General features: G+C 33.6%; 1 protein-coding gene across 6 annotated transcripts; it reads left to right on the top strand.

The window, feature by feature from the left end:
• Positions 1-841: 841 nt before the first annotated feature.
• LOC137811469 (protein SPA1-RELATED 2) lies at positions 842-11,188 on the top strand. Of its 6 annotated transcripts, XR_016518645.1 has the most exons (10): positions 933-1,084; positions 1,485-3,232; positions 3,662-3,819; positions 3,952-4,013; positions 4,538-4,639; positions 5,011-5,848; positions 7,192-7,338; positions 9,182-9,499; positions 9,795-9,854; positions 10,211-11,066. XR_016518645.1 is itself a non-coding variant. In XM_068613242.2 (8 exons), exons 2-8 carry the CDS (start codon positions 1,529-1,531, stop codon positions 10,400-10,402), a joined length of 3,417 nt encoding a protein of 1,138 aa, XP_068469343.1. In that variant the 5' UTR covers positions 842-1,084; positions 1,485-1,528; the 3' UTR covers positions 10,403-11,188. The 6 variants fall into 6 exon arrangements, 3 of the variants coding, with proteins under 3 accessions (XP_068469343.1, XP_068469344.1, XP_090154723.1); XR_016518647.1 differs by lacking the exon at positions 3,952-4,013 and having other exon boundaries at positions 10,211-11,188; XR_016518646.1 differs by lacking the exon at positions 4,538-4,639 and having other exon boundaries at positions 10,211-11,188.
• Positions 11,189-11,575: the final 387 nt, after the last annotated feature.

The following is an 11,575-nucleotide window of genomic DNA, read 5'->3' as shown; positions in this document are numbered from 1 at the left end:
ATAAAGAAATTCAACATTTTTTTAATTGTTAAATTTATCTAATAAAGTGAGAGCTATTATAAAATAATATTACAAGTTTATTTTACACCGTTACGATATAAAACTGATTTATATAATATATAGAGAAATTGATTACAACGCGCTTCTGTTTTTTTACACTCGTATTCAATTATAAATTGTCATAATAATAATATTTAAAGTGATTTTTAATTGATTAATGTAATTTTTTTTTACAATGATAGAATAAATATAAGGATTCTGGAAATTTATTGCAAGCATTGCAAGTAGCCAAAGCTGATTAGAAAATATAATAAAATATAATATTGTGATATTTTGATTAATAAAGTAACTAAATAGTACATAAAAAAGTGTAATCGTTATAGAGATATCTATTTCAATAAACTGCGAATTTTTCTTACAAAAAAAAAAGACACGGGAATAAATATGACCAATAAGAAAATAAATAAAAAGTAGAAAAAGTGAATAGAGAAATGAGTGTTATTTTTTATTTTAAATTTTAAAATATTTGTACTATTTGTTCTGAAAATTTTAAAATAAGAAACAAAAGGTATATATTTTTGGAATTAAAAAAATAGAAAATATTTGTCTCAAACCAAATAATTCTTAAATTTTATGAATTAATATTATATTAAAAACATAGAATAAACAGTTTTGTTTAGAAAACAATCAATTATTATAATTTTGAACTTAAAACTAAAATCACCAAATAACCAGTATAACTTTCACTTTGAATACTTGATACAAAATTAATTTTTTTTAATTCATAACAAGAGATTAGTTAAAATATATTTAAATTTTATGTATGATATTATTTAATAACGATGGAAAGATGAACAGGTAGTCGGGTCGGGTCGGGTCGAGTGAGTACGGGCGGATTCAATAATGAAGGCTTGCACCGTTATCTTGAATTCACTTGTTCATTCATTCTTCATGATTCCATTGTTATTAGCCAATACCACTGGGTCTGTATTGTCAGAACACAACTTCTACTTTTATTTCCTTCTTCTTTCCCTCTATAGTTTGGTATCACCGACTTTACCTCTCACCACAGAATCGCTTTTCTGTAAGTTCTCTTCTCTGCCACTCCCTTAGCTTCCACCTAACTTTTCCTTTCTCGCGCTTTTTTCTGCTCCTCAATTTAATTCCATTACTTACATGCTTATCTCTTCCACCTTCATCGTTTTCGCATGTTTAATTGTTTATTATGCTTTTTTATTTTCTGTAATTGAAATGAGATTCACCTGCGAGGTTATAATAATCATGTCCATTGTTCTCTTTATTTTTTGGAATTTCACTTTCCGAATCTGCAAATTGCATAGCATGTATTTCTTTTTATTCTATTCTGATTGTAACTATAAATGGTAATTAATGAATATTTAATGACGCGTTTTTTAAATTTATTTGGCAGATTGGTCGATGTTGTTTGTAAGCAGTTTTTGTTTGTGTTTTGTTTTGATTGATAGATTTGCTGCTGTGGATATGTGATTGTTGAACTTAAAGCTACAGCATGGATGAAGAATTGGTCGATGAGGCAACACAATTGGAGGTTGCTGAGGATTCGCAGCGCCAGAACAAAGATTTACCTCACACGGAATGCCGAAAAATCTTGCAATCCCAAGAAGCCCGTATCCCTGTTAAGCAGGACTACTCGCACTTACCACCTCGGGAATATGATGATGTTCTACATGGTAAAAATGTAGTTGAAGGTATTGACCATGCAGATACATCACAGCATCCTGGTGTAAGCCTTTTTATGGATGATGGTGATGCTATGGTCGAAGAATTAACAGTAAAAAGTTACAATGGCTCAAGTTTGGATATTGGTACATCAAACAACCGAGGGCAAATGTTTAATCGGCTGAACCATTGGCAGAATTTTTATCAGGGAGCAAGTAATTCAGGAGTTGGAAATTCACTAAGTGATATTGGAACTAGAAACAGTGTTCAGGCCACATCCAGTGCTCGGGAGGATATTGGATCCTCATCTTTCCCAGAGATGCTGGCCAGAAAATCTCTCAGTGATGGCCAGAGCAATGTCATGGAGCACTTGGCAGCCGCTGAAAATAAAGAGGGTGCAGGTGATGTTCGTCAAGGAATACGGACAAAAATTATATCCCAATCAGGATTTGCAGAGTTTTTCATAAAAAATACACTGAAGGGTAAGGGTATTGTCTATAAAGGTCCGTCGTATGATGCCTTCTGTGTTCAGTCTAGAGAGCAAAACCGGATGAAGACTAACATTGCCACAGAACAGAATCAGATGAGAACCAGCATTGGCACACTGCAGAATCAGACGAGGACCAGCATTGGCACTGATCAGAATCAAACTAGGACCAGCATTGGCACAGATCAGAATCAGATGAAGATTGGCATTGGCACAGATCAGAATCAGATGAAGATTGGCATTGGCACAGATCAGAATCCGATGAAGATTAGCATTGGCACAGATCAGAATCAGATGAAGAATAACACTGGTACTGATCAGAAACAGATGAAGACTGGTATTGTTACTCACTTGAACTCTAATCAATCTGTGGGCTATGGTTCCAAAACTACAAATTTTTCTTCTCAATGTGGTGCTATGCCTAGATCTGGCAGGTCTGAATGTAATGGTGTGACTTTGAGAGAATGGCTGAAACATGGGCACCACAAAACTAGCAAAGTGGAAAGTTTGAATATATTTAGGAAGATTGTGGATTTGGTGGACAACTCTCACTCTCAGGGAGTTGCATTGCATAACCTGTGTCCATCTTATATTAAATTGTCACCATCAAACCAAGTCATGTACCTTGGTTTACCTGTTCAAAAACGAATGGTGGATGGTGTTGTAAATTCTGAAGTTGTCCACGTAGATAGTTCTGTTGTTAGAAAAAGACTGTCAGAGCAAGTAACATATCCCTCTCATGATTTAGGGTCAAAGAAGCAACGGCTTAATGAGAATTTGAGAGTTACCGGTGGTGACTTGGGTCTTGAAACTGCAAGTGATAGGAAACTTCATAGCGGACCACAAGATTTTTACAATGAATATGAGGAAGATCCCCAATTTTCTAAATATAACATTGGAAGAATGTCTAGCATCCCTCATGTATCTAATGCAGGTCAAATTCCATTGACATCATGTGAAAAATTTGAAAATAAATGGTACACAAGTCCTGAGGGAGGTTACACAACATCATCAAATATCTACTGTCTTGGTGTCCTCCTTTTTGAGGTGTGTAGACAAGTTCATGATGCTTCCATTTATAATGCAATTTTCATGCATTCTTTTATAGTGTTTATTCCTCAAAATTGAAACATGTTTCTATGGTATGAACTTGTGAAGTACACATTGAAATAAGCTTTGGTCTGTATACATCAGCTCAACTTGGCTTTTTAGTATTAGTGTTGATTTGGAAACTTATTAGTTTTTCTCTCTTTTTTTTTTCTTCACTTTACTGATATCTTCTTAGCAAGGCTCAAACCCAGATATTAAAGTACATTTCTTTGCAAAGTGGCTGCCTCATTTCAGGCTGAATAAAAAACTAGTGCGGGAGTTTAGTGAAATTCTTTCCGGTCACTAAAATTAAATAATTGGTATAACTGGAAGCAATTTGATGCATAGCAAGTTCAGCTGCTGATTTTACTTGGGTCAATTTTTCAGTTACTTGGTCATTTTGACTCTGAAAGAACACATATTGCAGCAATGTCTGATCTTCGACATAGGATTCTTCCTCCAATTTTCCTATCAGAAAACCCTAAGGAAGCTGGCTTTTGTCTTTGGCTGCTCCATCCAGAATCGTCCTCACGTCCAACAACAAGGTAGTACTGGAAATATTGTCTATCATTGTTAATATCTGATTAAATTAAATCATTATATGAAAAAAGGATTTCACAAACATCTGATATACGTATCTCACTTTTTTTCATTGCTTTTTTGGATGAATGTTGTAGATGGAAGAATGTATATTGTGTAATGAAACCATGGCATGCCGTTTATGTTGTTGTTCAAAGAGGTATAAGCATATGCATAACATTTGTCATTGTTAGGCTCATGAATCAACTCTCATGTGATTATCTGTGTTATCACTCATCATAAGATCTTTGCTCAAATCTCCTCTCCCCCACCGGTGGGTTAATTTGGATGTTGTATTATGTATAGGCCTTATTAACTAAGTGTTTGACTTAACTAACAAGATGAAAGCCGTGAAGAAACTTACTTTATAACTCAATAATAAAAACATAATTCCCATATGACTAGGCAATGGCAGCCACATTTTTCTCATATTATTTATAAAAAATTGTCTCTGAAGTATTATAGATAGACTTGAAATATTTGTTCTCTGATATTTCTTCTCTATCCCTTCAATATTACTAACTACAAACTTAATAAACATGTTTGTTTTTAAATTGCATCTGCATTGAAAAATTTGAAACATAGGAGGTTGCATTGAATGTTACAAGGCATTTTAGTCACATAAATGATCTAATCTTTTGATCATTTTAGTCACACAAAATGCATTTGGAAAATTTATTGCAGGAGGAAGAGGGACATGTTTTTTGAGAAGGTATATGGTTGGTAGTTATGCGTGAGGTGAAGGAGGGAGAGAGGAACTTCTGATTTATTAGGAAGGGAACCAGGGTAAGGGAATCATAATCTAGAAGGAATTTTTAGCATCTTGTTTGTGTCCTAAGCTCTCTGAGCGATGCTATAATTTCTTTCTTTTAGAGTAATTTTCTTTTTCTGTGTTTTAGATATATTCCAGTGTTCCACTGTTAATTTTTGCCCTCTGCAATATTCAATGCATGTTGCATTTATGAGTGACTAGTTTTGTACTCATCAAAATCATTCAGAGAATTTTTAAATTTGATATTCTTCTCTTTCTGTCCTTGAGTACATATTTATTAGTGTTTTGGTTAATATGCTTTTAGTTCTTAAAATATGGACTTCAAACCCGGAGTTATACTCTATTGATATGATTCCCTAAAGTTATAACTTCTGTTGCATAACAGGGAAATCCTTCAGTCTGAATTGATTAATGGATTGCAAGAGTTTTTTAGTGAGGAACTTTCATCAAGTATTGACCAAGAAGATGCAGAATCAGAATTGTTATTGCATTTCCTTGTTTTGTTAAAAGAGCAGAAGCAGAACAGTGCTTTCAAATTGGCAGAAGAAATCAAGTGCTTGGAATCAGATATAGGAGAGGTGGACAGGAGACACGACTCAAGAAATTCCTTGGTGTCCTCTGGCTTGCAGAATGACTACTCTTCTCAGAAAGAGATTATGCCTCTTAAGAAGGACTCTTTAAGTTTAGAAATGCTGCCCTCAATATCCCCCATCTCTAAGTCAAATGAAGTGAGATTGATGAGAAATATATGCCATCTTGAAAGTGCTTATTTTTCCATGAGATCCAAACTTCAGCTTTCTGAAACAGATGCCTCAAGTCACCCTGATAAAGATGTACTAAGAAATCGTGAGAACTGGCACGTGGCCCAAAAAAGTGAGGAACAACCTAAAAGGAAAGATACTTTAGGGACATTCTTTGATGGTTTGTGCAAGTATGCACGTTATTGCAAGTTTGAAGTGCTGGGTGTACTAAGAAATGCTGATTTTAACAATCCTGCAAATGTCATTTGCTCTTTAAGCTTTGATCGGGATGCAGATTACTTTGCCTCAGCTGGGATATCTAAGAAAATAAAAATATTTGAGTTTAGTGCACTTTGCAATGACTCTGTTGATATCCATTACCCCGTGGTTGAGATGTCAAACAGATCAAAACTCAGCTGTGTTTGCTGGAATAACTATATTAAAAACTATCTTGCGTCTACAGATTATGATGGTATAGTCAAGGTATGTTTTGCATAAGACACTCTTTGAACCATTATTTGATTATTGGAAGATGTTCTTTGCTATATTCATCCATTACTTCTACGGAATTGATGTTTTTTTTGGTTCAAACTGAAATAGTTTGCCTTAGAAGGTCTACTCACTTTTTCCCCTAGAATATTCTGGCTAAATCTCTGCCCAATAGATAATTATTTTCTCAAATTGGTGGTCTTGTTTGGAATCTAACATCTAGTTTTTTAATCAGTTGTGTCATGACTAAAACAACTTATCCCTAAAGTTTGTGCTAGTAGCAGAAGACTAATGAATGATTTTATATAACATTTATTTCTCAAACAAACCCACTTATCCAGAGTCCTTTGGGCTTAAATCATAGATAACGCACAAGCTCCCCTACCTTGTGCTGAAATTCAATTTTTATTAAAAAAAGCGGTGAGACAAGGATCAGACTCTAGACCACTTTGTCATATAGACTCTAATGCCTTGTGATTAACTAATTGTCCTTAAAGCATAATCTGTTAGGTAAAGACATGAACAGCTTCATATTGTATCTCTAGCAATTTAATTAGTGACGTGTTAATGCCTTGATTTTATCATAGCTGTTTCCCTGACTTTTTAACTTGCATATACAGTTATGATTTAAATCTGAAGTTTCTAGGGATGTCTTTTTCCAAGTGATCTGGGTTCATAACTCCTAAAAGTTTTACCTTGTGAAATTGGAATCTAGAGATGAGTATTTATAATACGTATACATGGATAGAACAATTTAGAATACTTGGGATACTTTTGTTTTATTATTAAATACTATGCATTCATAGAAAGTTATAATTTGAAGGTAAAATCATGTGTGGTTGTGCACATGCTGATACCTTTATCCTTATAAAGTTTTCATTCATGCACTAGCAAAAACATAGATACTAAGACTTTACATTTGTGGATTTTTAAAAAGAAATGAAAGAATAAATAGTTTTCTTGATGGCTGTCCTCGATCTTTTCTTCTATGATATTCTCAAATAATGTCATTTTCTGCCGCGACTTTGTGCTACTGTTGCAGCACTACCTGAATCATACTCATTACGTGGAATGTATGCACTTTTGCCGAAATACATGTGGTTTGTGCATAACATATTATATAGCATTACATAGAGACTGGTGATCACCATTTACTTAAATATAGAATGGCATTCATTCACTTGATTGTAAACACCTGGGCCCATTATCACTGGGAAATGATTTTTTTAGGGGGCGGGGGGTTGGGTTCTGAGAGAGTGTAACCAATTTTTTGACAGCTGCACATGCTTTTACTTCCTGCATTAGTCAGGGCATTTTGTAATTTGATGCATTTTCAGTTATGGGATGCAAGTACAGGCCAAGAATTTTCTCAATTCACTGAACACGAGAAGAGGGCTTGGTCTGTTGACTTCTCTGTTGTATGCCCTACGAAGTTTGCCAGTGGAAGTGATGATTGTACTGTCAAGCTGTGGAGCATCAGTGAGGTAAACCTCCTTTTCATGTGCAAACACACACATATACAGTACATATGCATGTAAGCATGTGGGTGTGCAGATTTTGCTTGATTTCAAATTGGTAAGGAAGAAAGAAACTAGAGTTACAATGTATTTGAATTTTTGTTTCTTTTTTAGCTTTTCTTGTAACATAGCATGAATATTGTAATTTTTTATATTCACTGTTCATTTGGGTTGATCCTGGACTGGCTGACCCACCCGTGTTAAAAATTTCAGCTAGGGTTGGGTTCATGCGTTTGAAAATAGATAAACTCGTAGTAATAGGGTTGAGTAGTAGGTTTGGAAATTTCAAACCTGACCTGAACCGAACCTTTTCAAAAAAGTTTGAATCAATGTTGTTAGAATTGTAAGATTATGTGCAATTCGGCTAGCTACCTATTCATATCATAAGATAAATCTCGAATGACTTTGAATGTCATGGTCTATGAATGAGTTGGTGCAATTTCGTTTCATCAATATTTAGTAAGAAGTATACAATTTAGCAACTCATTATTTCTTCTTTTATACTTTCTTTTACCAATTCTCATGAAAAAAATTGTAAAGTCATATAAGCTTAAATGGTTAAATGAAGAGGAATTGAAAGAGTACTTATGAACTTATCCTATTTTATAATTCCTCGGCGACTTATTCATTCACTGCACGCACTCTCTTTGTCTGTTTCATTTCTTTGTTTTCATTCTTTCAAAATAGAGACTTTACAAGCTTAGATAAACTAATTGTTTTGTTTTATGGTTAATTTAATTTTAAGTTGTTACATTGAACTCCATATATTGGCTATATGATATATTTTAATTTATTTTTCATTGTCTTCAAAGCCTATTATTTGATTATTATAAATTATGGTTCGTGATTCAAAAATTAGCCTGACTATTTTTATCTGAATATTAATTTGATACCCTTGGTTTGGGTCCAAAATTTCCTCAAACCTGACCCATGCTCACATCTGCAAATTTCCCCCTTAAAGTAAAAGACCTTGATCACAGCTTTCTGTACTCGTATCAAGAAGATGAATGTAAGATTTTTTGTATGAAGAAAGGTTTCTGTTAAATTGTTTTATGTTGTGTTAAATGTAATTTTAGTCCTTACAAATAAGGCCATGTTTGATTTTAGTAACTAGATATAATCATTTCTTTTTGGTTCCTCATTTATGTTTGATTTTAGTAACTAGATATAATCATTTCTTTTTGGTTCCTCATTTATGGTAATCTATGATGCACAAATATGAAACGCAGATCGGATACAATGCAAGGCGTATGCGATATGACGATATGCTTATTTTAAAAGTAGAGGATGTTCTGCTTGACATATGCTTTGTTCAAAATGTATAAAAAAATTTAGAACATAATAAATATATAATTGCAATTGTGCAGATTTAAATTCGAATTACATTTCTTGGACATTGTCAAAATAAAAATAAAAAACTGTAAATCATTATCATCATAAAAATATTTGTTCATGGGTTTGGGTTCTTCATAGATACGCATTGGTGAAGTAAACTAGAGTATCAGTATCGGATATGGATACATGAAACAAATTGAAGTATCAGTGCATCATATATGGTAATATGTGCCCTTATTATCATAGACAAGAGACCAAAAGGAGGCGGTTATTTTTTTTGGGACTAAAATCATATTCAACACTTATATCTTTATTTTTCAAAATAAATAATGTTGTAGTGGAGACCTGTTGTTCATAATGGATACATTTTGCTTCACATTGTCTTTTCAAAAGTATAGGATGCTGTAAAAGAGTGAATGATAATTTCTTCCCAATAATTAATCAAGAGCTTATGCAGTATAATTTTTTTTCCCAGAGGAACTGTTTAGGCACAATCAGGAATGTTGCTAATGTCTGCTGTGTTCAATTCTCTTCTCATTCCTCCCATTTACTGGCCTTTGGATCTGCGGATTACTCAACATATTGCTATGATCTTCGCAATCTTAGAAGTCCCTGGTGTGTATTGGCTGGCCATCGTAAGGCCGTTAGCTATGTCAAATTCTTGGACTCTGAAACACTTGTTTCTGCTTCTACTGACAATACATTGAAGATCTGGGATCTCAATAAAACCTCTCCTGTGGGTGCATCCATTAATGCTTGCAGCCTAACCCTGTCAGGACACACCAACGAAAAGGTTTGGTTTTAAATTTAATAGCACTGGGCGGAATCTATGTTTATGAAGAGTCTGCAAAGCTTGTTTGTTACTCTTTCAAATTCCTTTTAAAATTTCACTTTTTTGGGGGTTAAATGGAGACTTAGATTATGGTTGATGATCTGAATATCAAAATCAATTATATGAGATCCATATTGGTTTTGACCAAAATGATTTGTTCACTGTTGAGGAATTATATCTGTTTTTGTCATTGAACTGGCCCATGTTTATGTTTTCCAAATTGGTTAGCTGAAATCTTCTGCCCCCCTCTTGACAGAATTTTGTGGGTCTGTCAGTGGCTGATGGATATATAGCGTGTGGTTCAGAAACAAATGAGGTATATATTTCCTTAACTCTCCTTGAGATTTCATCAAAATTCTCATGACGCCCTTCCTTTTTTCTTACCCCCACATTAATCTTCCTTAATTGTTTTAAAAACAGTATATATTACACGGACTCTTTTAAATGTTTGAAAATATTGTATAATGTCTTCTGATAAAAGAAGTTTCTATAGTGGCAAGAAAAGAAAAACTAAAGAACTGTGTCCTCGGGAAATTTTACAATGTCAGTGTAATTTATTGCATTCAAAATTTATTTAATGACTAATATAAAAAAGCGAATAGGCCAGAATTTTTAAATATCGAGCAGAAAGTTGTGTGCGTGTGCAGGCATCACAATTATGTTTTCTTGCAGGTTTATTCCTACTATAGATCGCTTCCCATGCCAATCACTTCGCACAAATTTGGGTCCATTGATCCCATTTCTGGTAAAGACACAGAGGATGACAATGGACAGTTTGTTTCAAGTGTGTGCTGGAGAGGGAAATCCGACATGCTTATTGCAGCCAATTCAAGTGGATGTGTGAAAGTGTTGCAGATGGTTTAAAGAAAAGGCTCCCCATGGCTGAATTACAGTTTTGCGAGTTCCTGGAGTTTGTCCTTGTCACTCAGGCACTCTGCCCAATCCCATGAACCCCTTGGGAGCGTATAAAAATTCTTTTGACATCTTCAGCTATGGCTTTATAATTTGAAGTAGAAGAAGGGCTTCAATGTCAGCCATAATTGAATGGAGAAATACATCTGCAATCTAAATCCTCATCTTTTTTGGTAGTTGGATTCATCATCATGTGCAACTCGGACTCCAAACCACAATTTCACATTGTCATATGTAGAAAAGGCTTGTTATACTTAAATATCGCTGGGATCAATCCGAGAAGCAGATTGAATTCGATACTAATTAAGGTCCACTTTAGAGAAACTTCTCAACAAACATTAATTGGAGAAGAAAAACAAATCAAATTTCTCCTATTAGTTAAAATCAATTTACGTGCATCGGTTTCCTCATTTAATATTTTTAAAACTGATGTGCGTAATTTAATTTTAACTTTCGGTAGAAATTTGATTCGAATCTGTACTTATTCATAAAATTGTCTAAATTGGGCTAAAGATTTTAGAGTTGAAATCATTGGTGCTAAGTTGGTTATTAGCTGAAGAATGTACCCTGTATCTATGCAAAGGTTAACCGTGCCAATGTAAATTGTATTGCTGTCCTTTTCAGATTTTATTTATTTATGAAGGACTAGCAACTGTAGGGTTTATAGGAAAACTGATTGTTTATCATAAGATGAATCAATCCTTTGCCATGAATGGAAAGCATATAACTTCAGGTTTATGCACTCTTTTCTTTCTTTCTTTTTTCTTCACTTTTATTGGGAAGTTGGGAACACGCTACATTAATACTTTTATATTTATTCATTAAGTTTTAAATTAAACAAAATCTGCATGTTTTTTTTTATATAAAATTTCGTAACACGTATTTAATTGAGGTTATTTATTATTTAAAAGAACATTTAATCTTTAATCATTTATAGGATATTTTAGGTTAAGTCCACATCAGATCATAATCGGATTAAGCTTAAACTTCCAAAAATATGATAATTATAAAAAAGAAATCAGTACAAAATCAAAATAATTAAACCCAATAATTTTAAGTTCAATATTAATTGCATTAAACATAAAATTCAACTCATACAAATTTTCCCTTCATAGAGATTAAATA

This window comes from Phaseolus vulgaris, chromosome 2, assembly GCF_051622355.1.
Source record: "Phaseolus vulgaris cultivar YP4 chromosome 2, ASM5162235v1, whole genome shotgun sequence".
NCBI classification, from domain to species: domain Eukaryota; kingdom Viridiplantae; phylum Streptophyta; class Magnoliopsida; order Fabales; family Fabaceae; genus Phaseolus; species Phaseolus vulgaris.
The sequence above is the reverse complement of the archived record's forward strand: the minus strand, read 5'-3'. Positions and strand labels throughout refer to the sequence as shown.

What these genes read in the sequence shown, in the direction of transcription:
- LOC137811469 (XM_068613242.2), top strand. Translation starts at nt 1,529, where the DNA reads ATGGATGAAGAATTGGTCGATGAGGCAACACAATTGGAGGTTGCTGAG. An exon ending in TCCTCACGTCCAACAACAAG is followed by an intron (nt 3,820 to 5,010) that starts GTAGTACTGGAA and finishes GTTGCATAACAG; the next exon opens with GGAAATCCTTCAGTCTGAAT. An exon ending in CAGGACACACCAACGAAAAG is followed by an intron (nt 9,500 to 9,794) that starts GTTTGGTTTTAA and finishes CCCTCTTGACAG; the next exon opens with AATTTTGTGGGTCTGTCAGT.